Here is a 27,886-nt window from a genome sequence, read left to right as displayed (position 1 = left end):
ATCTTGTCTGAGACAAGACAGGGTCTCTTGTCTGTTTGCACCCCATGCTACCTCACCTGTCTCCAGGGACTCTCCCTTCACCTCAGGCTAGCTCTCCTGCCTCTAGGGAGTCTCCCATCAGCCCAGGCTAGCTCTCCTGGCTCCAGGGATTCTCCCATCTTGCCACAGAAGCACTAGGATTATAGAGATATGCTCCCCTACCCAGCTTTACCAAATGGGTTGGGGGAATTGAACTCAGGTCCTTTCGTTTGCTGTGTGGTAAACACTTTATCCCCCTATTCTCACTTTTGAATCAAGGTGAGGCACAGGCTCAGCCCAAAACCCATTAAAATGCCCATGCTGTCCGCTGTACCTTCCATGTATCCCTTAAGAGTTGCTATGCTGGAGAGATGGCTCAGAGGTTAAAAGCACTGGCTGTTCTTCCTAGAGGTCCTGAGTTCAATTCCCAGCACCCACATGGTGGCTCACAACCATCAGTAATGAGATCTGGCGCCCTCTTCTGTGTACATAATAAATAAATAAATATTTTTTTAAAAAAAGTGGAAAAAAAAAAGACTGTTAAAAAAGAGTTGCTAGGCCGATGGGGTTTGAAATGTGGGGCATTCAGTGCACTCAACAACTAAAGTCAGATGCAGCTTATGGCAGGCCCCCATGAGGCAGTTTCAGAAGAGAGACTTGAGCTCCGAGGACAGCTCTGCCTCACGGTGCAAGCCCTCCACCATGGCAGGATGAAGCAAGAGGGCTCTCGTCAGAGACAGCGCCGTACTTGAACTTCCCAGCCTCCAAAACCATGATCTGGACGAACCTTTATTCTTTATAAATGACTCTGCTTCAGGGATTTATGTTACAGTGACTGAAAATGGAGGGGGACTCTCTGAGCATGCTCCGTGCTGACAGGGGTCATGAAATCATGCTGAACGGAGCCAGCTGGGTCCCCTGAGCTGAACCAAAGCCGAAACAGAGAGAACTAAACAGAGGGGGGGGAAATGAAGCAATCCTGAGACACAGGCAGCGGCCTCACCTGCCTGTGGTGTGCATGGAAGGCGAGGAACACCCGTACCAGCCTCACCTGCAGCTTCCAGATGTGTTTGCTCTCCTTGGACACCTGGCCCACGGTCTCCCCCATGAGGGCGATGAGCATGTTAAGCAGAAGCACGAAGGTGAGGATGATGTAAGTGACCAGGAGGAGAATGAAGACCACGGGGTACTTGGCGCTGCTCAGCATCTCCAGGTCGCCCATGCCGATGGTGAGCTTGAAGAGGTCGAGCAGGAAGGCGCTGAAAGTCTCGCTGTCACGGCATGCGGGGTACGTGGGCACCGTGCAGTTGCTCTGGTCCTCATCACACACCTTCATGTTGGTGCACGGGTTCAGGAGGGTGACCAGGGCTGTGGGATGGGCAGGGAGGGGCTGAGAGGGTATCCCCACTGGATGGACGGGAGTGGCGCTCACTGGCCTCAGGTTAGCCAGCGGGAAGCCAAGCCAGCGAGCACATACAGAGCCTCGGGGCGCTTCTGCTCTCCCCCTCAAACTCTCTGAGGAGTCAGGGGTTTTCAGAATGGAGTGTGGAGCTACCCACCCTCCATCATTTTCTCTCAGGGCACATGTGCCAACTTCTAGAGACAGGATCAGTAGTTACAAGTGATGGGTGGGTGGCTATGCTGGCATCTAGTGGGTGGAGTCAGGGATGCAGCTACATCCTACAGTGCAGAGGACAAAGGTGGCCAGACCCCATCTGTCCCCAGAAGCTCTAATGCAGCCTGTCACTTGAAGGATATCGGGCACTCCTAGGGACGGACTCCACCCAGGATCCTCTTTCCCTTCCACACCATCCAGAGATGAAGCATGAGGCTGACCACGCCTGTCTTGATGGTCCCAGAGGCTCTACTCTGTGAGGACCCTCATGCCTGCACATATCCCAAGCTGCTCTTGGCGCCATCTTTTCCTGCTAAGCTAAGATGGAGCTTTGGAGGTTTAGCAGCAACCAGCTATGGTACCCCTAAAGAAGCCAGGTCAGAGAGGCTGAGGTCCTCCTGCATTCAGCAGACTGTAGGAAGCTACACTGCCTTCAACTAAAGAGTGTGGTAAACATTCTTCAACTCACAGACCAAAGCAATCAAATTGTGTAGTGGATGCTCAAACAGTGTGTGTGAAAGGATTCTGAGACCTGATTTAGGCACACACACACACACACACACACACACACACACACAAAATCATTCTGTGATCCATTAGCAATGTCTGCTTTGGGCACAAACATGAGTAACATGAGCATGTATGTCATATCTGGTCCTGACCTATGACATAGTGTACCCTACCCTGACCTCTAAGTTTCAGCTTTAGTTTGCTTCACAGAAGTAGCCAATATACCACTTCCACCTTTACTGGCTTAAAACGCTGTTTTCATTACACTCATTTATTTGAGTGTACTTATGTGCATGTGGAGGGGGGGACATCCACACGCCATGGCACCCCTGTGGGGGGTGAGAGGGCAAATGTCAGAAATAAAGTGCTTCCTTCCACTCTGTGGGTCCCAGGGATCAAACTGAGGTCATCAGGCTTGATAGCAAGCCCCTTTACGCACTGAGCCATCTTGCAGGCCCTACATTCTGTAGCTTTTGAACAGCTTATGTGGCCTCTCTGACCCGAGGCTGCACATCTGTACTGGGATGATGAAGGCTTTTGCCTTGCAGGCTTGCTGGGAGAGGGAAATGCAGCTTGGCCCACCCACGGGGATCTCAGGCAGGGATGGCCACTGTCCTCAGCCTATGATGGTTTCCCTTCCTTATAGGTCTAGTCACCACCCCCAGCATCCCTAGCCCCACACTCACCTGAAGCATAGCCGATCATGAAGAGCAGGTAGACCAGCAGGAACCGGAAGAGGTCTTTGAAGAGGATCTAACACCGGGGAGGGGTGGGGGTGTTGTGGAGGAAAAGACACATGCAGGTTCTCAACCCTCCGCTCCTCTGTCCCACCTTTTCAAGCCCCACCCCATCCTGTCCCATGCTGGAGCAGGCCCACTGTCCCCCAGTGCCCTGTCCTCAGGTCTACAGGCCGCAGAACAGGTACTCTGTGAGTGCGGAGGGTCCCCGCCCAAACCTTCTGGATCATGATGCTGTAGGTGCCTGTCAGCTTCAGCCCTCGGGTGAAGTAAAGGGCATTCATCCAGCCCAGGGTCAGAGCAAAGACCATCACAGCCAGGTAGGCCTCGATCCCTGCCAGGTAGAGAGCTGCAGAGATGACCACCAGCACAGAGTAGATGAAGCTGCAGGGCAGTAGAGATGGCAGGGGGGCAGAGGGGGGAAGGGACAATGAGACTGTGGAGGAGACTCGATCTCAAGCCCTTCAGAGCACCAAGAAGTGCCAATGTCTTCAAGACCCCAGAAGAGAACAGGGGTACCTGACATCTCAGCATTCAGTCAACCAGACAGCTCAACTGTGCCCCCCTGCCCCGCCCGGCACAAGACAGGGTCTCTCTCTGGCTGTCCTGGAACTCACTCTATAGACCAGGCTGGCCTCTAACTCCCTGAGGTCTGCCTGCCTCTGCCTCCTGAGTGCCAGGATTAAAGGCATGCACCACCACCACCTGGCTCTAGACATTGGCTCCTAGGCCCTACAAGACCCCAAAGTCATGCCTTTGGGAATTGTTAAGAAAGATTCAGAGGGCTAGAGAGATGGCTCAGGGGTTAAAAGAGTATACTGTTCTTACAGAGGACCTGAGTTTGATTCCCAGCACTAGATCAGGTAGCTCACACTGCCTTTAACTCCAACTCCAGAAGATCTGGTGCCCCTCTGACTCCTGCGCACGCACACGCACACACACACACACACACACACACACACACACACACACACACACTAAAAGAAAATGGTTTTAAAAGAGAAGGAAGAAAGACTGATGGGTTGATTCAGAGTTCTGTGGAGATTTAGTAGCTAAATTTCATTGTTTTCTAATTCTAAAGGAAACCGAAAAGATGTAGGGCAAATAACAGTGATTCCCACATTCTGTGACCTGGGCAGACATCATTAATCAATCTCAGAACTTTCCCCCCAATAACAGAGACAGTATTACAATTCTTAATCACAAGCAGACACCAGCATTCAGCCACCAGCATTAAGAAGTCAAAATTCTTTCTCTCCATGGTATAGGTGTAATTAGCAACTAAGCCTTGGCCTTGCCCAGCCTTTTGATTATGGCCACCCAGCTGGATGAACTCACTCCTCACAGTACCACCTCTTCCACCGTGTGGATGACCATCCTCTCCCAGAAGCTTCTGCCCTGGCACCTCTACTCACTAGAGCAACTGGAAGGAGCCATCGACGAAGAGAGAATTCACTCCGGGACATTTCTTCATGAACAAGTCTTTGATCTGGAAGGGAAGAAACAGCCCGTGCCAGGAGTGGTGCCAGAGGACGGGGAAGGGATCGGAGAGAGGGAGGCAGAGTGAAGGAGAAGAAAGAGACGTGGGCTCAGGGGATGAAGGAGGAGAGAGAGAGAGAGCAGAACCTAGGTTGGAGGAGGGGGGAGAGGAGGAGGGAGAAGAAGAAGAGGAGGGGGAGAAGGGGAGGAGGGAGAGGAGGCCGGGGAGGAGGAGGAGCAAGAGGAGAGCTGGGCAGGCAGATGGCACAGGGCCAAGCCCCACGCACTCACGCTGGTAAAGAAGAACAGGACTCCCGTGAAGAGTGTGATGATCTCACCAGCCAGCCTCAGGTAGTCCACCGTGGTGCGGTAAGGGTAGGGTGGCTGGGGAGGTGGGGATGTGCAGCAGGTCCTCATCTGCTCTCAACATCTGGCCCCATCCAGATGTTCCCCACTGCCCCAAACATCTGGATCCTCAGCAGCTTCCTCTCCCCGGTCTCCCCCAGAGTCTCCTCCAGGCTCAGAGCCACCTCAGTGCTGGGGCATCTTCCTCCCCAGCCCACGCGTCCTTCGGCCCTCCTTCCCGTCTGTTCCCGGACAAGCGCTCACCGTGCCTTCCAGCGGCTGGTAGTAGGCCGTGAGGGTGAAGATGACCATGGCACACAGGTAGGAGACCACATTGATGTAGAAGGACACGGCCCCGAACTTGTGCCACTTGTCTCTCAGCAGTTCGTTGATGGGCTCCACAGCCAGCATCTCATGGCGGTTCTGTGAAAGGCAGGGTGTCATGGCTGCCTTCCCATGCTGGGGATCCAGGCTGGCTCTATCAATACCTCCTCACTCTCCAGCTACTCTCTGGGATCTTCTGGGAGTCGGGAAGTCTCAACATGCAAGGTTCTGCACAGTTCTGCCTCAACTTGCCCTTTGTTCATATTCTATAACATCATAGAACCAGAATTTCCTTAAAGAACAGCTTTTCTGGGTTGCCAAGACGGCTCAGTAGGCAAAGGTGCTTGCTTTGTACACCTGAGGACCCGAGTTCAATCCCTGCAGCCCGTACGATGGTGGAAGGAGAGGACAGATTCCCATGAAATCGCCCTCTGACCTCCACATGTCCACTGTGGCACACACGTGTTTACATACACTAGTAATAAACATGCATGTTGTAGCTGGGTTTGGCGTCACCCACCCACAGTCACAGCACTTAGGGAACTGAGGCAAGAGGATTCCAAGTTCATGAACTACACTGCAAAAGCCTCTCTCAAAACAACCAAGGGTGCAGGGTCAAAGGGCAGGCTTAGTGTCTGGGAACACCGCTGCCCTTGCAGGGAACCTGGACTCAGTTCCCAGCATCCATACTGCGGCTCACAACCATGTTAACGCCAGATCCAGGGAATCCAATGCCCTCTTCCAGCATCGATGGGTATTGTACCTATGTGGTGCACATACATAATACAGGCAAATACTCATGAACATAAAATAAAAAATAAGTAAAATCTTTTGTAAAATGGGCTGGACAGATTGTTCAGCCGTTAAGAGCCTTGGTGTTCTTGCAGAGAACTTGGATTCAGTTCCCAGCAACCACATGACAACTCTTAACTATCTATAACTCCAGTTTCAAGGAGATTTGATGCCCTCTTCTGGCCTCTGCAGGCATCAAATGTAGTAGTGCATGACGCATAGACATACATGGAGGCAAAATACTCATACACATGAAATGAAATGAAACTTGTTAGCTTTTTTTTTTTTAGGAGAGGGGAAACACCAGGTGTGGTGGCGCACACCTTTAATCCCAGCACTTAGGAGGCAGAGGCAGGTGGATCTCTGTGAGTTTCAGACCAGCCTGGTCTAAATAGCCAGTTCCCTGCCAGGGATACAGTGAAATCTTGTCTAAAAACAAAACCCAAAGGGCTGGGGAAATAGCTCAGAGATAGAACACTTGCCTAACAAGCACAGGGCACTGGGTGGGATCCACAGCACCATAAAAAAACAACCCCCACCCCTCCCACACACTTTTCTCATGTTCCCCAAATCTGGTCTAGCCAAAAGTATAAATTCTTGAGTCTACATTCAGAAAGTCCAATCAGAGAACAGGTTTGGGACTTTTAGCTCAACAACAATACATGGTTGATGCACCATAGTTATCCAGTTTTTCATCCAGGGCAGACATCAATAATTGAGGCCTGCACAATAGTGCTCTATACAGTTCTCCTGGAAGATGCTGGCAGCAGATCAATTTACACTAGAGACACTATACCTACAACCTGGATCTATATGAAACTGAATTCTCATCTCAGGGATGAGGGAAGTCCTTGATGCCAGAGCCATGAGCCACAGACAGGGCTGGGAGGCTGGCCACCCACACCTACCCCCCCACCACGTTCTGCCCATTTGTCCAGAATGGTGTTCATCTGATGGCTGGGATCCCCGTGACAACACGGCTACGAAGGTGCTACTGTAACATGTTCCGAAGAGTTAGGGAACTGACAACTGATGAATGATCCAGACTGAGTGGTCAAGTCACTCACCCATGTCACACAGCATATGTGTGACAGAGCAGGATCCTCAACCAAGACCTACCTGTCCCGAAGCCTACCCTCCCAAAAACCCTGTTCTGTTTCCTAGCTGCTGGACACTGTCCTGAATGCTTAGTTGGCACTGTTCTCCCACCTGGGTCACAGAGCCCTCAGCCCTATGGTCTTGGCCTGCCTCAGCCACAGCCAGACTTCCCTCCCCATCTGGGTGCCCACCTCGATCTTGCTGTTGTACACCAGGATCTCCAGCACGGACACCTCCTCCCCGCACGTGTCCAAGGATGAGAGGTCATAGAGTGAAGAATACACAGGCCCATAGGCCCAGTCCTTGAACTTGCGAGACAGGTGACGGGTGTCTTCATCGGTCACCTCCCGCCGGATAATGTGCTGAAAGATCTGCAGAGGGGACGTTTGCTCTCAGACAGACAGATGACTGATAGAGACATATATGCTAGATTGATAGGTTGACATATAGGATAAGTGCTAGATAGATGATTGATACAGAGATAGACAATACATGATAAATAGGTAGATAGACGATAGATAGATGATAGATAGATAGACAGACAGATAGTTAGATAGATAGATGATAGATAGATAATAGGTAGATAGATGATAGATGATAGATTGATAATAGATAGGTGATAAACAGATGATAGAGACATAGATGATGGCTAAACATACAGAAAGATAGATTGATAAACACATACATAGATGATAAACAGGATAGATGATTGACAGATTGACAGGTGACAGATGATAAGAGACATAGATGACTGTGGTGGTTTGAAAGAAAATGCCCCCACAGGGAGTGGCACTATTAGGAGGTGTGGCCTTGTTAGAGTAGGTGTGGCCTAGTTGGAGGAAGTGTGTCACTGTGGGGGCGGGCTTTAAAGTCTCATATACGCTCAGGCCACACCTAGTGATCCAGACCACTTCCTGTTGCCTGCAAGTCAAGATGTAGGACACTCGGCTACTTCTCCAGCACCGTGTCTTCCTGCATGCTGCCATATCCCACCATGATGATAATGGACTGAACCTCTGAAATGTGAGCTAGCTACCCCAATTAAATGTTTTCCTTTAGAAGAGGTGCTGTGGTCATGGTGTCTCTTCACAGCAACAGAAACCCTAACAGAGAAGTTGGTACCAGAGACTGGGGTATTGTTGTGATAGGCCTGACCATGCTTTTGTCTGAAGAAATATGGACTTTAGGAGTTTGGGTTAGAAAAGCAGTGGGATGCTTTAAGTGCTGCTTAATGGGCCATACCAGCAGGAGCGTGGAAGGCAGTGGTGCAGAGTGTGATTTGAACTGTAGAGGGCTGACTCAAGATAGGAAAGGATATTAGTATGTTACCTAGAGATCATTCTTGTGATATTTTGGTGAAAAATGTGGCTGCTTTTTGCCTTTGTCTGAAGAGTCTGCTTGAGACTAAAGGGAAGAGATTTAGATTAATTCTGTTGGCAGAGGAAATCTCAAAATAGCCTAGGGTAGACTCTATTGTGTGGCTATTAGCATTAACTCTGATGAAGATTTATGATGAAAAGGAGCAAGCCAAGCTAATAAAAAATACAGAATGTAAAGATAGAGAAAAGGGGCACCAGGAAGTGGAATGGAGCTAAGTCCCGTGTTCAAGGAGATAAACAGATTAAGAAATGGAATAAAGGGAGTGGTGACCTCAGGGCAAGATCCTACCCGGCTAAGCTTCCAGCTTGTGGAAAGGAATTAAAGAAAAGATTAGAGGCTTGTGTAGTGGTACGTGCCTTTAATCCCAGCACTGGAAGCTGTGTTTGAGGCTGGCGGATCTCTGAGTTTGAAGCCAGCTTGGTCTACAGAGCAAATTCCTGAACAGCCAAGCTCAGGCAGTGAAGGACACTATTGAAAAGAGAAAGCTGGTGAAGATGTAAATGAACTAGGAGGCCAGGTTCCAGCCCCAGTAAACAGCAGAACTTGGCAGCTTTGGCCACATGATTCTGGAGTTAAGGACAGAAGAAATGGATTAGGGAATCTTGTTTTACAACTAAGAAAAGCCGCAAAGCCAGGCTTATGTCGGGGCGTCCCTGCAGGGAGGCCTAAAGAAACCATTGTGTGAAGCTGTGAGGTTGAAGCCAAGATACTGGGGATGCCAGAGCCATGAGATACTGCTATGGGATGTCTCTCTGTACACTCTGAATATATGTCGCTCTCATTGGCTAATAAATAAGCTACTATGTCAAGGCAGCTTAGAGGCAGGCAGGAAATCCAAGCAGAGATACAGGGAGAAAGAAGAAGGGCAGAGTCAGGGGAGACACCAGCCCACCAGCCAAGGAGCAACAAGATACCAGCAGACCAGTAATGCCACGGCCATGCAGCAACACATTGATTAATAGGAATGGGTTGAGTTTAAGTAATAAGAGCTAGCTAGCAAAAAGCCTGAGCCATAGGCCATACAGTTTGTAATTAATATAAGCCTCTGTGTGTTTACTTAGGACCGAGTGGCTGCGGGACCGGGTGGAACACAGGAAAACTTCCGATGTCTGCTGAGGAAAGCTGCTGTCAGGGTGTGGAACAAGCCCAAGACAAAGAAGTGGGTTGCAGTCAACAAAGCTGAACAGAGTTGGAGATCTGAAGAGCACTTTGACATCAGACATGGAGATGCAGAGTTTGAAGTTTGTCCTGCTGGCTTTTGGTTTTTGCTTTGATCAGTATTTCCTCACTGTGCTCCCTTCCCTATGTTTTGGAATGGTAATGTATATCCTGTGCCATTATATGTTGGAAGTATGTAATCTGTTTTGTTTTGTTTTTTAAGATTTATTTATTATGTATACAGTGTTCTGCCTGCATGCATTTCTGCACACCAGAAGAGGGAACTGGATGTCATTACGGATGGTTGTGAGCCACCATGTGGTTACTGGGAATTAAACTCAGGACCTCTGGAAGAGCAGCCAGTGCTCTTAACTGCTGAGCCATCTCTCCAGTCCCTATGATCTGTTTTTTTATTTTGATTTTACAGTGCATTACAGTTAAGAGGCTGTGTGAATTTCAGAAGAGACTTTGAACATTAGACTTTTTAAGACTTTTTCATACTATGGGGACTTTTGAAGTTGGACTGAATGCATTTTTGCATTATGATATGACTACATGCCTTTGGGGGCCGGAAAGTGGAATTGTGGTGGTTTGAAAGAAAATGCCCCCCAAAGGGAGTGGCACTATTAGGAAGTATGGTTTTGTTGGAGTAGTTATGGCCTTGTTGGAGGAAGTGTGTCACTGTGGAGGCGGGATTTGAGGTCACATATATGCTCAAGCCATGCCCAGTGATCCAGACCACTTCCTATTGCCTGCAAGTCATGATGTAGGACACTTGGCTACTTCTCCAGCACCATGTCTGCCTGCATGCCACCATGTCACACTATGATGATAATGGACTGAACCTCTGAAAATGTAAGGCACCCCAATTAAATGTTTTCCTTTATAAGAGCTGCCATGATCATGGTGTCTCTTCACAGCAGTAGAAATGCTAACTAAGACAATGATAGACAGATGACCGGTAATGATGGACAGATATACAGAAAGATGAATGATTGATATATTGAGACATGGATGATATATGATTGACACACAGGTGATAGATGATAGAGACATAAATGATAGATATATGATAGACATGATTGAAAGAGACATAGATAATAGATGATAGATGAGTGACAGATAATTGATGGCAGATAGATAAGTAGGTAGATAGATAGATAAATAGAGATAGACATATATATATATATATATATATATATATATATATAGAGAGAGAGAGAGAGAGAGAGAGAGAGAGAGAGACAGACAGACAGACAGACAGAGAGAGAGAGAGACAGACAGAGACAGACAGACAGACAGACACTGATTTCTAATGCTGGGGGTAGAACCCAGGGCCTTGCCTGTGCTAGACAAGACTTCTCCCACTCAGCTATTTACCCCGTCTTCCTTTTTATTTTGAGACCCGGCCTCCTTAAGTTACCCAAGTTACCTTGAACTTGCTCTGTACTGAGGCTAATCTTGAACTTCCAATCTTGCACATCTCTTGGGTTACAGGCTGCCCACTGGGCCTGGGTCCTGGCTGGCCTGTGCTCAATCCTACAGCACCTCCTGAGTACTCGCCACCACCCTCAGCTCTTCATTCAGAACTGTGCCTCAGCTCTTTGAACTGTCCCAGCAACACTCCACCAGATAAGGAAACTGAGGCACACAGAGAGGCAGGGTGGGGTGGGGCCTGAGGCCCCCACTGGGAAGCACTGAAAACCACAGCCTGGTTCCTAACTGCAGGCTCTTCTGGCCTGGCTCTCAGTTAGGGCAATGGTGTCTCCCAAGGGGCCGTCCTGCAGTGTCTACACTTATGACTGTCACAGTGCATGGCAGGGGTGCTGCTGACAGACATCAGGGGATCAAGGCAGGATGTCCCCCACACACAGGACAGCACAGACCAACCCCACACCCAGTATCCACAGTGCTGAAGCTAGGAGTTCTTCTCCAGGCTGCTGTGAGAGGAGACAGCCCAGCTGAAGGAAGCCAGCAGGTCAGAGGCTGGGAGTACTGCAGGGCCAGAGCCCGGGACTCAGTTTACATCAGTGACTTATCCCGACGGCCACGGGTGGGGCAGGGAGCAACTGGTGGGGATGACATAAACAGTTCTAGATGAAGCTGAGGAGCCTGGCTGGATGCTGGGGAGCCATATCAGGTTCTGGAGGTGGGATGCCTGCGCCCTGGAGGGGGCCTGCAGAGATGGGTATGGGGGTAATAAATGCCAGCGGGGAGCCGGGCCCACTCACCCCAATCTTGCCCGTCTTGGCAGCCATCATGAGGGGCGAAAGGCCGTCATTGTTGAGCACGGTCTCCAGGTTGCTGTCGGGGAAGAGGCGGGAACACTTGAGAAGCAACAGGTCGTACATCTTGGTGACAAACTTGGTGTTCTCGCGGGTGTTGTCAGCGATGGCCACCAGCGCATGCAGCACCGTGTTGCCTCGCGAGTCTTGCCGCCGCATGTCCGCTTTCTTGTGAGGGTTCTCCGTCAGGTAGTTGACGATGTGTGGCTGGTTGGTGCAGGCTGCCAGGGACAAGGGCAGCTCCCCTGGGGCCAAAGAAATGGAAGGTCAAAGCAGGGGACCAAGGCAGGGCTTTGCCTGTCATGCCGGGGATGGAGAAAGATGCCACCCAACTTTGGACAGCGCCTGGGGCTTCTCACGGTGACGGCTGGAGCCACAGGGGTTGGCGACCTGGGGACGTGGCCCGTGCTATCTGGAAGCTGTGTGGGTCTGGACTCCTGGTAGCAGGATTCTTTGTGGAACTTTGGCTCCGAGTTCCATGTCACATGTGGTGTTAGCAGGGTGACATGCAGAATTTTTTTTGTTGTTGTTGTTTTTTGTTTTTCAAGATAGGGTTTCTCTGTAGCTTTGGAGCCTGTCCTGGACCAGCTCTGTAGACCAGGCTGGCCTTGAACTCACAGAGATCCACCTGCCTCTGCCTCTAGAGTGCTGGGATTACAGGTGTGCACCACCACCACCCGGCTGACATGCAGAATATTTCATTGGTACAACTGTGGCAACATGGTGGTAATCTGGACTGTGAGATCCCACCCCTCGTATGGTGTTAGTCAGACCAAAGCACTCTTGCAATATTAGGGTGTTGGGTGTTGACACCCCACCACAGCCCTCAGCATACTCCTGACCTCCAGCTATGGATGGGGAAATTGAGTTTCATACTGTCAATCATGTACCGAGGGGGAAGCAAGGTGAGGATCTGAACCCAGGTCCCATCTGAACATTCTTCAGAGCCCCCACTCTGAGGCATGGCCTCAGCAAGCAGGACCCTGAGAAATCCATGCCACAGGGCAGAGCAGGACCTGTGATAGCCCAGCTCTGAGTGTGTGGAGAGTCCCCAGACCTGTCCCCAGTCTCCCACCCTCCAGCCACCCCTGCTCACCAAAGTAGAAGTAGCCACCCTCATCCTTGGGCTGGAAGAAGCGCCCCCGGGCCTGGGCGTGCACATCAGCTCCCTGGGCCACCAGCAGCTCCACATAGTGCTTGCAGCGGCGTTCAATAGCAATATGCAGGGAGGTCTGGCCTGGGGAAAAAAGCAGCCAGGCTCTGGCATGGCAGGGATGCAGCCACATTTGCTGAGGGGTACACAGAGTGGACTACCAGAAGTGGAAACTGGGCTAGGGACCTCAAGGTCAAGCCTTGGCTAGCAATCACTGGAAGGCTGGGTGGGATTTGGGGTGCATGACAGCCAGGGCCTGCTGTATTCTGAAGCAGAATTTTAAGCTCACAGGATGAATGGCTTATGGGCTCCAAGGATAAGACCTCCGACACACAAACTTCAATCCTGGAGGGTGCGATGCCCTCCCAGACTCAGAACTGTGACTGCTCGCTGTAAGATGCACAAGCTTTGAGGGTTCTCTTAGGGTCTAGCAGGAATATAAGCTTCCCGAGGGCCTCTGATGGTGCACACAGCGTGGGAAAGATGCCCACGGCATGGTAGGGGAGGAAGGGACTCCCACTCAGCCAAATCAACCCTAGAGGTCAGAGGGGTGATAGGTTAGCCACCCGGTCACCCCCAACACACCCATGAACTTCACAGACTAGGCTAGTATTTTGCAGTCTTTTGTTTGTTTTGTTTTTGTTTTTTTCGAGACAGGGTTTCTCTGTGTAGCTTTGGTGCCTGTCCTGGAACTCACTCTGCAGACCAGGCTGGCCTCGAACTCACAGAGATCCGCCTGGCTCTGCCTTCCGGGTGCTGGGATTAACGGTGTGTGCCACCACCGCCCGGTGTTATTTTGCAGTCCCAGTAAAGGCCAGCTTTTGTTCCTAGGCTCTCAGAATTGGGGGGCAGAGAACTTATGCACAGTGACACCCCTGGCTCCACATGGTGCACTGCGGAGCCTCGAGTGGCCCACGTGTCAACCCCACCGCCTCTGGGGTTCAGTTTTCTAGATCATGGGCATCAGACAGCAATGGGAACTGCAACCCAGAGACTCGGAATCGCTCATTCTGGAATTCACAATAGCTGCCCCCATTCATTCATTCATTCATTCATTCATTCATTCACTCACTCACTCACTCACTCACTCATCCATTCAGTAATGGCACGTCAACACTGCCCAGCCAGACCTACCTCGGTAGTAGATGTCTCTGAAGGGCGAGTTGATGAATTCGCGCATGTTGCCGGTGCGCTCTGCAATGTCCAACAGCACCGGGATGGTGTCATTGCGGCCATTGCTCAGGTTCAGCAGCGCCTTGGGCAGGCAGGTCTTCCCTGTGGAGGGCTCTAAGAGACAGAGGAGTGCAGGGGGTGGGAAGAGGGCTTAGAGCCTGGCTGTGAATTTGGGCAGGAACAGGATCCCAGGCCTGGCTGTCCCACATCTCCCAGGATCCCTTCTGCCTGCCTGGTGGGGACACAGTGCCCCTCTGTCTCTCATGGTGCTCAGGGTATCATGAACTTACGGCAACAGATAACGTTTTGACATACAGGAGGCCATAGCCTCTAGACTGGTGTGTACTTGACAATATTTGGGGAGATTTCTCTTTGACACAGGGTCTCATTATGAAACCCAGGCTGGTCTTGAACACTCCATCTTCTTGCCCCAACTTCCAGAGTGCCGGGATTACAGGTGTGTGCCTCCAAACCCTGCACTTGAGGGGAGTTTTTAAATTTTTATTTTATTTATGTGTATGGGTGTGTTGCCTGCATGTATGTCTGGGTACCATGTACAAGCGTTGCCTTGGATGTCAGAAAAGGGCATCAAATCCCCTAACACTGAACTTCAGATTGTCGTGAGCCACCATGTGGATGCTGGGAACTGAGCCCAGGTCCTCTGCAAGAGCAACAAGTGCTCTAACCACTGAGCAATCTCTCCAGCCCATAGAGACAATGTTTTAAAAGGCTTCAAAAACAGGGTAAATGGGAACAGAGAGCTAAACACCAACCAGACTAGGACACAGAGGGACACTGTGTGCATAAGCGCGCGCGCGCGCGCGTGTGTGTATGTGTGTGTGTGTGTGTGTGTGTGTGTTAAAAGTCAACCATATATCTTTTTGTTGGTTTTTGTTGTTTGTTTTGAGACAGGATCTCACTATGTATCCCTGGCTGTTCTGGAACTTACTACATAAAACAGGCTGGCCCTGAACTCCGAAATCCAGAGATCCGCCTGCCTCAGCCTCCTGAGTGCTGGGATTAAAGGCATGTACCACCACGCCCAGCTCCAACCATCCATCTTTACCACAGGACCCAGCAGAGCCTGTCTGGCCTCTACCCCCTTCCCTTCCTTCCTATGTACACACGTGTTCCCATCTGCGTCTGCGTCGTGGCCAGAGGTCAACACAGGGCCTTTCCTCCATCACTCCCTATCTTACTTTTGAGACAGGGTCTCTTACTGAACCTAGAGCTCACTGGTGTTCAGCAAGGCTGGCTTTGGACAATCTGCCTGTTTCCCACTTTCCAGAGCTGGGGTTCTAGACATGTGCCATCTTGCCTGGCTCTCTGTGTGGATGCTGGGGATCTGAACCCAGGCTCTCCTGTTTGCACAGCGGGCACTGTGCAGGACTGAGCATCTCCCCTTTAATCAGCTCTGAAAGCAAGACACTCCAGACAATACTTGTCCCTCCTTGGGAACAGAGAACCGTGTCCCATGAAGTATTTACATTCGGGTTCCTCGAGGGAAGTGAAGGGCCACAGTGTTGCCTAAAGTTTGCAGTGAGTGTGCAGAGGATGTGACATCTTGAGAGGGGTCCCAGAGATGAGGTAAGTGTAAATGTTTTCTGTAACTGTCCAACATCTTTGGGGGTCTTCACCTCTCCCTCTTCCAAGTTTCTGTCCCTCATTATGATGTGTTGGGCTATAGGAACTCACTGTCTCCAGACAATCAGTGAAAAACAATTCACCACCACCCATCTGGCCTGGAAAGTAGATTCACAGCGGGAGCACCGTGGGGGGAGGGGCAGCTCTGCAGGCTGGTACCTCAAGGTGGGAGTCTTGGCTTCCCCTCTAGCTCAATGGCAATCAAGAGGCCACCAGTGAATCAAGCAATATTGTGATTAACAGGACCCCGGGTAGCCATGAGCCCTCTGTACATGAGCCCTGCTGTTCTCTTTGTGTCCTGTGGGAAAGAATGTAGGGCTCTGGGGGGCTATCCTCCCCCACTCTTCCCCAGAGTACTCTTGAGTAGGAGTAGCAGGAAATATTAGAAGAGGGGAGAGAAATGGATAGAAAATACAGGGTAGCCTCGGGAGGACCTGGATCCTAATCCATCGGGCCCTGACTGTCTCTGCTAAACAGTTTTGAAAGGAACGCCAAGTGGTGGAGCAAAAGACCTCCTCCCCCAGCACAGCCAAGTGCGGACCATCTCAGATACCTGGTACGCAGGCCCGTGGTCCTAATCATCCTCTCTATGCGGACCTGCTGGGTAAAGCCACTAGGGAACCTAAATGGGCTCCAACCCAGGGCCACCTCTGCCCATGCAGGGAGAGGTCAAAGCCTGGGAAACTTCCAGCCCGCCCCCCAGGAGAGAGCGTGCCTGACAGCCTTTCTCTTCGGCTGCTCTCTCCTGTCACTGGGCAGCTGGCCCAGGGTGACACCAGCTAGCTGTTTGTCGAATGCATCAATGGTTACAGTTTCCCACGGGCATCAGGTAGGGGCTGCCTTGAATGCCGGCCAAAGCCCTGAGGCTGTGCAGCTGTATCTCCCCCCCCCCAAATCTTTGGCCTAGGGGTGGTGTCGATCTGCCGTTTTATCAATATCACCAGGCAACGACCAGCTCTCCATGGCAACCCAGTTCCCCACCCAGCCCATGAGTCCCACAGAATATGGTTCCCATCCAGCCAAAATCCTCCGTGTTGGCCCCTCTCCCCACATAGGCCCCCCAGGGTGTCTCTTTTACCTATGTTTCTCATACTCCCTGGACCAGGCACTGTCTCTCACAAGCCCAAGCCACTCCCCTGGTGTGACCACCAGCCTCTGAGGTTGTCCTTCATCCACTCTGCCCACAGCAGCTGTTACAAGTCACCTCAGAGCTCACGGTGGGCCGCCGGGTCTTTCTACTGTCCCTTCACTGCTCCCCAGTCTGAAACACTCCTCCCCGCTCCCCCTTTGCACACACTCAGACTTAGCTCGGGTTTCCGCCTCCTCCAGGAAGCCCTCCCGGGTTTCCCCCTGACTAGCTCTAAAATGCCAGTGCAGCCTCTTGTAGACGCCTCTTTGCAGTTTTAACTGTGTACTTATTTCTGTAGCTGCCTGATCGATGCCTGTCCCACCTGGAAGCCTGAGAGCTGCCTGAGGCCAGAGCTGTAATCGGCCTTCCTCTTTTTCAGCCCCACCCCACCCCAGCCCTCACCTCTCTCCCTCCCCGTGCCAGCCCAGTGCCTGGTACTTCATCGGTGCCCAACGGCATCTTGCTGAATCAGTAAGAACTCACTAAAGAAGCCACCCAGGCACCTCTGGTGATTCCAAATCACAGCTGGAAATGGGGGACTCGGTCCTGGGCCTGGTCCACTACCTCCTCCTGTGGTTAGGGAGAATCTGGGTGCAACCATGGCTAGAGAGGCAGCAATTCCTCAGCCGACCACCAGGCGGCCGACTCTGGTTATGGAGCCTGCTGGAGCCCATTGACAAACAGAAGGTTGTGAAACAACCCAAATTGGGGGCAGACATTCCACCCTGCAAATCGGATGAGCTCATCAGCCTGCAGCCAGAAAAACATGCGGGGGAGGATCCAGGTTTGGTGAAGCCTGGAGTTTGTACAACGTGGGGGCTCTGCTGTGGACCGTGAACTTTGCGTACAAAAAAAAAAAAGCTAGTCCAAGACCCTAGACAGAGTTTGTCCTTAGCAAGAGAGGCCCTGGAGCCTTGTGGTGTCAGAAATCCATGCCAGGCTCCTCTGTACTCACACTACAACCTCAGGCCCAGCAAAGCCCCCCACCTAAATCCACACCAATACTGTTTGGGGGTTCCAGACCAGGCTAAGAGTCTCTCACCTCAGCCCCAAGCCCAGGAGAAGCCTGACACTTGGAGGATCAGCTCCTTGGGACTCTGTCCTGCTCAAAGCTCTGGACAATGACCTTGCACTAGATCTGCTCACTAGAACATTCCCTTTGCCTGACGTGTGGGTGCACAGGAAAGGGGGTATGAGGCCACAAGACTGGACATCGCAGTATTTTATATAATTCAGTAATTATCAATGGATGGACACTTGTTAAGAATTGGGCCAAGGGGCTGGAGAGATGGCTTAGCAGTTAAGAGCATTGGCAGCTCTTTCAGAGGTCCTGAGTTCCATTCCCAGCTCACAGTCATCTATAATGGGATCTAATGCCCTCTTCTGGCACGCAGGAGTACATGCTGATAACGCACCATATACATAAAATAAATAAGTCTTTTAAAAATTAAAAAAAAAACCCTATCTCAAAAAATAAGTAAATAGAAATAAAGTAAAATAAATAATTTATTTTTTAAAAAATCAGGTGGATCCCTGTGAATTTGAGGCTAGCCTGGTCTACAGAGTGAGTTCCAGGATGGCCAGGGCTGTTACACAGAGAAACTTTGTCTCAAAACTCTCACCTCCCCCCAAAAGAATCAGGTTGATACTCTGTGAGTTCGAGGCTAGCCTGGTCTACAGAGTGAGTTCCAGGATGGCCAGGGCTACACAGAGAAACCCTGTCTCGAAACTCCGTCACCCCAAAGAATCAGGTTAATAAAAGCAAAATACAACAGTAAGAGAGAAAAACAAAAACAAAAAAAAGAACAGCCTGGAGGGCCCTGGGGGAAATGACCCCAGCCTTGGTTATCTGCTTTGGCACTGAGTGTACCCTGAAGTCTCAAAAAAAGGGGCCCTCTAGGGACCACCTCCCCAAACTTTCTCAGACCTGAGCTCCAGGCCAGACTTGCCGAGACTGGCACTGCTTTGCAGCACGGACCACACTTTGCACTGACTTGTGGGGTCCTCTGGCCCTCATCTCCGGTGACCTGGTGCCAGCACATGGTGGCAGATGGCTTGGAGAAAGGGTTCATAGGCCACGTGCCTGGGTACAGATGAGGCCAGGGCAGCTTGCAAAGATCTGGGGTCCACAGAGGGATAGGGTGGACAGGACAGAGAGGCCCTGCAAAGGGAAAGTTGGGGGTGATGGCCCAGGGAATCAGGCCAGGGAGGGGGCTGGCGAGGGTGAGGCAGATCTCTAGAAGTGTGTGCAAGCAGGAACCCCAACCTCCTGCTACCCTCCAGCCCTTACCCCGGGGGTACAGGGGATCCCAGCTGCTTGTGTTTAGCACTTCATGGCACAGTTGGTCATGCCATGGAGAAGCCACACTGCCATGTTCAGTGTAGAAGTGTGTTAGAGTTCCCATGGTTAAACTCTGTTTGGCTACTACTTGAATGAATATCCATGGCAGTCAAGACCCAGCCAGGTTTTGTAATGCAGTAAAGGACGCACCCAGACTCTCTGCTTAATGATCTACTGATGTGTTTGACCCACAGAGATATACGAAAGGGGAAGGGCATTACCCAAAGCTGAGCAGACCCTGTCCCTCACTAATGCCCAACAGGGCAGCTCACCCCGGAACTCCTCATCAGTCAGGCGCTTCTTATGGGTCAACAAAAAAGAAAGCAGTCCGTCCAGGTCGGCGGTGGAGCCCCGGGACACAATGTCAAAGAGGATGGGCCGGTTGAAGACTTTAAGGATGGGAGGTGGCTGGGGTGCAGGAGCCTTAGGGCTCTGTGGCTGCTTCCTAGTGGAAGGAGAAAGAAGGACACCAGGAGCTTATCCTCTGCCTCCCTGTCCTTAAGGAGCCAGAGGTTGGGGGGAGATGAAACACGAGGGAAGACCACACTGAAGAATACTATGGAATGCTTTATCCGGGAAGGGATAAGCTGGCCTACTGTGTGCTGGGCAGAAAAACAGAAGGAAAAGCACACAAGCCTACCCATCCTCCTGCCTACCCACCACCCATCTACCCACCCTCCCTCCCTCCATCTAACAATGCATCTATCCACCCACTCACCCATCTATCCATTCACTTATCCATCCACCCACCCCTCTATCCATCCACCCATCAATTCATCTATCATCCCTCCATCCACTCACCCATCTATCCATCTATCCACCCATCCATCCATTCTTCCATCCACTCACCCTGCTACTCACCCATATATCCACGCATCCTTCTTTCCATTTATCTGTCCACTCACCCATCTATCCAACCATTCAGTCATCCAACCATTCATCCATCAATCCATCCACTAACCCCTCAACCCATCCACCATCCATCTACACACTCATCCATCCATCCACCGCCTTCTATCCATCCATCCAACCACTCACTCACCCCTCTACCTACCCATTCATCAATCCACTCATTCTTCTGTCCATTCACCCCTCTATCTACCCATGTATCCACTCACCCCTCCATCCACACACCATCTACCTACCCATTTATCCTCACAGCTTACCATCTATCCACCAGTCATCCCTCCCCTCCCATACCCACCTTCCCCTCCACCTACTCAGCCATCCATTTGTTGTTTATTGAACACTGAACACATGTGTGAGAGTGTGAGAAAGTGTGTGTGTGTGTGTGTGTGTGTGTGTGTGTGAGAGAGAGAGAGAGAGAGAGAGAGAGACAGAGATACAGAGAGAGAGAGACAGAGAGAGAGAGGTGTCTCATGTAGCCCAGCTTGCTCTTGAATCTCCTGCTCTCACTCTTGAGTGCCGGCCGGGACTGCAGGTGTGTGCCACCATGGCTAGTTTGTGTAGGGCTGGGGATTAAAGCCGGCTCTTCAAGCACACCACTGAACCTGTCTTAGGTGAATGAAGATTGAAAGAAAGCAGGGAAGGGACGCAACGTGAAAGAGAATGCATCTCATTCGCTCAATCACTCTCTCATGAATTCCATCACCTAACGATGCTTTAGACAAGAGGCCATGCAAGCCCAGAGCCCACTACACAGTATCATGCAATACATGTTAGCGACAGTCACCATCGTTCCTGAGAGCCGTATGTCTGAAGCCTGTACATTCACAGGAGAGGTGCTGAGCAACAGAGGCAGGGAGAAGGATGACAGGACCCAGAGAGGGCTGAGGAAAACAAAGAGACACACTTGTTTAGGCATTCAGCAAACATTAAATGGGCAACGGTTGGTGCGCTAGGTTCTGCGAGAGAAAGAGCTAGCCTGAACACCACAAGGACAGAGAGAAAGAGCTAGCCTGGACACCACAAAGACAGAGATCATGCTCTGCTGTGTTCCCATCCAGCCCAGGCCTGCACAGACGGGATGCAGCAGAGCTTGTTCAGTGAAAAAGAGGACAGAGAGGAAAAGGTGGAAGCAGAGGGCCAGGAAAGGAGAAAGGAAGGAAGAAGCTTCATGGGGCTAGAAGAGGGAGGCCTGCAAGGGCCAGACAGGCTCTCTCTGTCTCTCTGCTCAGGTCCCAAAGGAGCCATGCATGGGAAAGGGGGTGCTGGCCATGGAAAGAGGCCTTATGAAGTGCAGCCTTGTCCACAGAGCAAGGACCGGGGCATCTTCCAACCAGAGCTCCTGAATCTGGACCTTGGACCCTCTAAATAAAAAGAACGCTGTTCCCACCTGACACCACTGGACACCACTCAAAGTCTTTGCGGTCCCAGCTTCTCAACTGTGCCCTAGTACTCCCTCTAATGCCTCCAGGGACCAGGGACGGGGCTAGGGTGGAACCCCGAGGAAGGCTTGAGTGAGGGAGAGAGGCAGTAACCCCAACGTTCAAGACCTCAGTGGACTTGGCTCAGAGGATCAATACATTGGGGATCCTTGCTGCCCTGAGCCTCAGTTTCCCCATCTGAACAGTGGTTGTACAAAGTCTTCAATATGTGGTGAACTATGAACTCCCTGGTCCTGATGAGTCACGCTTTTGCTCATGTGTTACTCCCTAGCCTGGGATGCCTTCCTAGCCATTGTGGGTGCCCTGCCTAGATGTCACCTTCCTGAGACGTCTTCTAGAACCACCTTTCCTGTCCCTGTCCCCTGTCCAACCTCAGCACCTCCCTTCTAGAATCATGTATTCTCATGTTTCTTCAGCTGTCAGTGAAGGTGCTTGAATTGAAGGTGCTTCTGAGTTAGGGCTGGGTCTGGTCTGACTCACTGCAGGAGCCTCGGGACCAATCAATCCCAGCTCTGGGCAACTGTAGTGCCCAAGAAACACCAGCGAGTCCACAGACACTAAAGAGCCAGCTCCTGGCTGTGCATGGATGGAAAAGGCAAGTGGGCTCCACTCTGTGTGGAAGCCAGTCTCTGGTCAGCAAGGGTTGGAAGACCCAACAAGCTCCAGGCGTCAACAGACTTCAGGGTGGCATTCTAGAACACACACAGAGGCCCTGAGGGGTTTCCAGGAAGGAAAGGGGCTGATGTCCAAGCCTGGGTCAGCTTAGGACACATTAGAGACAGCAGACAGGACCTAGGAATAATATAACCACCTAGTCAACAAGATCAGAGGTGGCAGGCCTCATTCCCTCTCCCCTCCTCATGGCAAAAGCCTAGGGAGGTGTCTGCTAAGTGCCTAAGGGTCAGGGAAAGAGGGCTCCTACACCAGCTTGGGGTGGGGTACACGACAATCACAGGGCTGTGACCACTCTGCTTAGCAGAGTCCATGGAGAAGACAGGCCTAGATGAGGGTGTCTGGGACTGAAGGCTCCTGTCCACAACTGGGCTAGCGGAGAATACATCCCAAGTGGCCTACACTGTCACCCATGGGGGTTTCTCACACTCCTCCATTTTTCAGCCAGGCCTCCTTTATGGGAGAGAAAGGGTTAATACCTCAGGGCTTCCAACCCTAAGCAGCCCCAGAAAGCCACGGAGAAAGGGGAGAGAGAAGGGGTGCATAGCTGAGGGTGGATAGATGACAGATGGGAAGTGAATGGGAAGATGAGTGTATTAATGAGTGGATGTGTCAGTGGCCAAGAAAATGGAGCTGGGTGAATGGTGGTTAGCCAAGAGAAAGGAGGAGGAGGAAGGGGAGAGGAAGCAGGCAGCCATCTAAAACAAGTGTGGAGTGGTGCCGCACACCTGTAGCCCCAGGAGTCAGGAGGCCGAGACAAGAGGGTTGCAAGTTAAGGGCAGTATGAGCTGCATACCAAGCCCTGTCTCAAAAAAAAAAAAAAAAAAAAAAAAAAGGAAGATAAAGAAATGTAATGAATGAATGATCTCTGAACAGTGGTGGCCGGATGGTCAGAGGGCCTATGGACATTTTGAGAAGTAAATAGCAGATGGATGGGAAGTTGGTTGTGCATATGGACAGACAGACAGATTGAGGACAAGAGGGACAGATGAGCAGGGAGCCATGTGAGTGAAGGGATGACGGAGGAGCAGTCTGGACAAGTGAGGACAGGCATTTGGATGATGGTGAAGTAGAAAATGGCTGCATGGAGCTGCCAGCTTAAGTCATGCTGGGATCAAGAATAATAGGCCTTGGCGGTTGTGTTCCTGGAGTTGTGTCCATGCCAGTGGATGCCCACATGCTCCAGAAGAGAATTTGACATCACTGCTGCTGTTGTTGCTGTTATAACAGTGGCGACCACCACAACTACTGTTTCTGGGATTGCCATTTCATAACTGGTTACTACAGCTAGCACAGTGGAGATCCTGGCAGCAAAAGTAGCTACCACAGTTAGTTAATCTTTCATTTTATTGGGCATGACAAATTGAAATCAATAGCTATATACATTTCAATTGGCATTGAAAGTTATAAATTTATAAACTCAAGTTCCATTTGCTCTCAGGATACCATCTTACAAGGACTCCAATTTGCAGTAAGGCTCACTAAGGAAGGGAATGGCTCAGTTGCCTTTAGCCTACTGGCTATTGGTGGTTTAAGACTTCTGTTGGTCTTTTCTGTGTCGAACACACAGATTGCAAGCCCAGTGCCACTTAGAGATCTTTGGCAATAGTTAACTCTGCAGCTCTCACACGATTGAGCCTGTATGATGAGTATTCAGAGACGGGTAATACCTGGGGGGGTGCTCACCAACCTAAGACAGAACACCTGTGTGGCCTGGACAGGTGTCTCCATGACGGGTAAGGTGACCTGCTGATGTCCCATGCAACCTAAGTCAGAAGCTCATTTTTTAGTAAACATTTTGGGTAAATGTTGCATTGCTTGCTGACCTTGACCTTGATATCCTTCCTATACTAATTCCCTGTGAGATTCCACCCTCCTGAATGCTTAAGGGATGTTCCTTCTCTGTGTATCCAGCATATTGGGCATTAACTGCTTGGATGCAAGATTGTAAAACATCAGAAGCAAACTTCTGCTCTCTACGGTTCTCCCATTGTGCTGTAAGCCTGTTTTTTGTTTGTTTGTTTGTTTTTTTAGCTGAGGATCGAACCCAGGGCCTTGCGCTTGCTAGGCAAATGCTCTACCACTGAGCTAAAATCCCCAACCCATTGTAAGCCTGTATTTAAGACCTCCTCCCTTCAATAAATGGCATTCGGCATTCAAAAAAAGGGCGGGAGGAGAAATTGAAGACAGTGATGTTCTAAAAAAGGAAGTGGTGATGGTGCCATGGGCCTTTGAGGATGCTGGACTAAAGTCTACTAAATTGTACAAACAGGAAAATTGTATACTATGTGAATTATCTGTCAATAAAGATCTTATAAAAAAAGAAAGAAAGAAAATGGCTGCAATGGGTGGACAGACAGGTGGATACATACGTGGGTAATAATGAACAAGTGTACTGCTGGGTATGTGGGTGGACAGATGGACAGACAAGTGGACAGATGGGTTGGTAGATAAAAAGGCTAATGAAAGGTTGGGTATGGTAGCCACACTTTTAGTCTCAGCACTCAGAAGGCAGAAGCAGGAGGATCTCTGTGAGTTCAAAGGCAGCTTGGTCTACAAAGTGAGCTCCAGGACAGCTGGAATTACATAAAAAAAAAAAAAAAAGTGAAGTGACAGATAGGTATAGGTAGTTACATAAAGGAGTAGATAAATGTATGTACATATGAATAGATGGAGAGATGGTGGATATGTAGAAGGATGAATAGATGAGGAATGGGTGGATTGATGAGTGAGTGGGTGGGTAGATGGGTGGGTGGGTGGATGGATGGATGGATGATGGGTGGATGGGTGGATGGGTGGGTGGATGGATGGATGGATGGATGGATGATGGGTGGGTGGGTGGATGGGTGGATGGGTGGGTGGATGGATGGATGGATGGATGGGTGGATGGGGTGGGTGGGTGGATAGGTAGGTAGGTAATGGATAGGAGATAGAAAGATAGGTGATAGATGTAACAATGTATGGTTGGAGGATGGATGGACAAAGATACAGATAGGCAAACAGATGGATGGGGTGATGAAGGAAGGGATAAATGGGTGAAAGGGTGAGTGGATTTATGGATGAATGATGGACTGATGGATCAATGGAAGGATGGATACATAATGATAGATAGATGTATGTATATATGGATGGGTGGACAGGTCAAAGAATGGATGGATGGATGGATGGATGGATGGATGGATGGATGGGTGGGTGGATGGATGGGTGGGTGGGTGGGTGGGTGGATGGATGGGGGGGGGGTGGGGGGGGGGGTGGGTGGATGGATGGATGGGTGGATGGGTGGATGGGTGGGTGGGTGAGTGGATGGATGTGGATTCAATATAGAGGAGCCTGCCAACCAGACACCCAGGAATACTTACTCTACGACCTTTCTCCTCCACCTCTTGTTGTCGCTGGGGTGGTGACGGTAAGTGCCGTAGTCGAACAATGAGTCCATGGGTGCTTTCTTGGGCCCGGGCACTACCGAGGACTCGTACAGGGTAGACTCCAACAGGTCAATGGGGTTGGGAACCCCCTTGCGGAAAGCGCCCTGGAACTTCATACGCAGGTTCGGACGCCCATCACCAGGGCCAGCAGGGCGGCTAGCATCAGCCGGTGAAAGCGAAGAGGAGCCTTCCTCCCCCTCAAACAGATTGGCCAGGGAAGAGAGGGGGAAGGCCTCCCCACCAGACGTGCCACTCTCATCTCCGGGGGGCTCAGCCCCCTCCCCAGGCGCTGCATGGGGGCCGTCACCAGGATCCGCCATACCGGCCCCAGGATCTGTGTGTGCTGTTCAGCCTACCGGGGGAATACAGGGGGTCAGGCAGAGCCGGGCCAGCAGCGGAGGCTCCAGGAAGCCCCCTCCCACGTGGGCAAACAGCGCTGCTGCCAGCTGCTTCAAAGCCACCGTTGTGATGACAGGGGCCGAGGTGGCCACTCCCAGATGTGGTCTGCGGCCAGCCCCAGGCAGGAGCCACAACAGGGGCCTCTTTGAGGAACCTGGAGACATGGAATGGGCCTCCAGCTCAGCTGCCCGGGACACTTGCTGGATAAGAAGGGCCGGGAGTCACCCCAAAGCCTGGGTACTGACCCCTCTGACCCGGTTTCACAGCCAGGCTCCCTCCACAGCCGCTGTGCGACACTAAATCTATCAGTATCTCTGGCTTTACAGGGAGGCCAGCGGAGGAGACGGGACAGCGTCCTGCAAGCCTAGCAGCACCACCTTGACCATGGAACTTACTGCACAAGGCAGTGGTCCTCACAGTCCCTTCCGGCGCCAGCATGACCCCTCTTACGAGTCTGTAATGGAGGCTCCCAGATTTAAATTGATGTCGGGGCTAAATAATGCCTCTCCCCTCCGCCTGACTGGCTCCTGCCCATTTGTGTACCCAGCTATCTGGAAGCCCTGCCCCATCCCTTAGGCTCTCTCTCTTTCCTAGATAAACTGCCAGGCCATGATACCCAGGCAGGGAACACGTATGTCCTAAATCTCCATAGGATGGAAGAGCAGAGACGAAGGTGTCCTTTGTGCCCATTTCTCAGATGAGGAAACTGAGGCTCCCAAGGGGCAGACACACAGCTTGTGAAGACAAGATTTTTCTGGTTTCTCAGGCCCAATATGTGCTCACTCACAGCTGGCATGGCAGGGCCCTCTACAGCTAGGCCCTGGGTATCCTGGAATTCTTCTCCTTGCCAGTTGGGTAAAGGAGTTTGTGTGTGTGTGTGTCCTCCTCAGGCCTCACATGAAGAACAGCAACAAACTGGTGCCGTTCATGTTTGTTTTGCCAACTGCCAAGAGAGGCTTGGCCAGGTGGGAACGTGGCAAGAGGCCTCCCTTGTGGGCAAAGCTGGGCACAGAGAGGGAAGGAATGCCTGGCAGGGGCTGGCTTCTCTCTTGACACCAGCGAGAAGAGAGAAGCTCGACTCTGGAGTCACTCGGGCTTCGATTCTAATCCCAGTGTGCTTGTGGGCAAGTCCCTGGAAGGCCAGAGCCTCTGTGTTCCCCTCTGGGTAATGGGCACAATGGTAGCTTCTTCAGACCCATGGCAGGAGGAATGAGGCCAAGTCTAGTTGGATTTCTCTCTCTGGGCTTTGGCTTTCTCACCTGTAAAACTGGGGTGTAAAACACCTCCTCCTGGGGTCTCCCAGGTCTGTGAAGCATCACTCCAGAGCTAGGCCTCTGAGGCCACATCAGGTCCTGTCCACCTGCCTTCTTGTGACTTTAGTCTCTGCTCTGTGGGAGCAGAGTGTGGGCGAGGACACGGTGGGGGAGAGGTGTTAAGGGGCTAGCTGCTTAAAGTGTCCTCCCAGGCAGAGTGTGCCTACCTCACCGGGGACCCCAAAGTTGGGGGAGAAGCAAGGCGAGCCATGTGCCATCAGCCATCAACATTACTGATCATTACACCCCTGGCCAGGGCGGCCCTGTAGCCACCACCCCAAAGTCCCATGAAGAAGCTGCCACCATGTCTCATCTCCTCCCCTGCAGAGCCCCAAACTGGGCAGCATCCAAGTTCCTGGGGGGACCCCAAGTCAGGCCACCTAGACTCTGCCAGCCCTGGTCATGGCACATGCCATGGCAGGTACACAATATCATGATTAGCTTAGATCACGTTGAGACAGTTAGAAAATCAATCGTCATTGTTGGGAATACAGAATTTTTACCGCACCTGGCCCTAAGGGCCTCGCGCACGTGCCCTCTCCCAATCC

The 27,886-nt window shown here is 51.2% G+C and overlaps 1 protein-coding gene across 2 annotated transcripts in view; it reads right to left on the bottom strand.

The window, feature by feature from the left end:
* Positions 1–27,886, bottom strand: part of Trpv4 (transient receptor potential cation channel subfamily V member 4) — a 44,500-nt gene that overhangs the window by 4,187 nt on the left and 12,427 nt on the right. For both annotated transcript variants that reach the window (XM_036172029.1, XM_036172031.1), the window contains exons 2-13: positions 25,561–25,978; positions 19,454–19,626; positions 14,029–14,181; positions 12,838–12,978; positions 11,688–11,986; positions 7,110–7,289; positions 4,969–5,127; positions 4,651–4,743; positions 4,296–4,369; positions 3,099–3,264; positions 2,830–2,896; positions 1,070–1,386 (exon numbers count right to left, since the gene is read on the bottom strand). In XM_036172029.1, the coding sequence (XP_036027922.1) occupies positions 1,070–1,386; positions 2,830–2,896; positions 3,099–3,264; positions 4,296–4,369; positions 4,651–4,743; positions 4,969–5,127; positions 7,110–7,289; positions 11,688–11,986; positions 12,838–12,978; positions 14,029–14,181; positions 19,454–19,626; positions 25,561–25,946 (2,208 nt within the window). In that variant the 5' untranslated portion in view covers positions 25,947–25,978. The remainder of the gene's footprint in view (positions 1–1,069; positions 1,387–2,829; positions 2,897–3,098; positions 3,265–4,295; positions 4,370–4,650; positions 4,744–4,968; positions 5,128–7,109; positions 7,290–11,687; positions 11,987–12,837; positions 12,979–14,028; positions 14,182–19,453; positions 19,627–25,560; positions 25,979–27,886) is intronic.

The sequence above is a fragment of the Onychomys torridus genome, chromosome 22, assembly GCF_903995425.1.
Source record: "Onychomys torridus chromosome 22, mOncTor1.1, whole genome shotgun sequence".
Classification (NCBI taxonomy): domain Eukaryota; kingdom Metazoa; phylum Chordata; class Mammalia; order Rodentia; family Cricetidae; genus Onychomys; species Onychomys torridus.
This window is presented reverse-complemented; position numbering and strand designations above follow the sequence as displayed.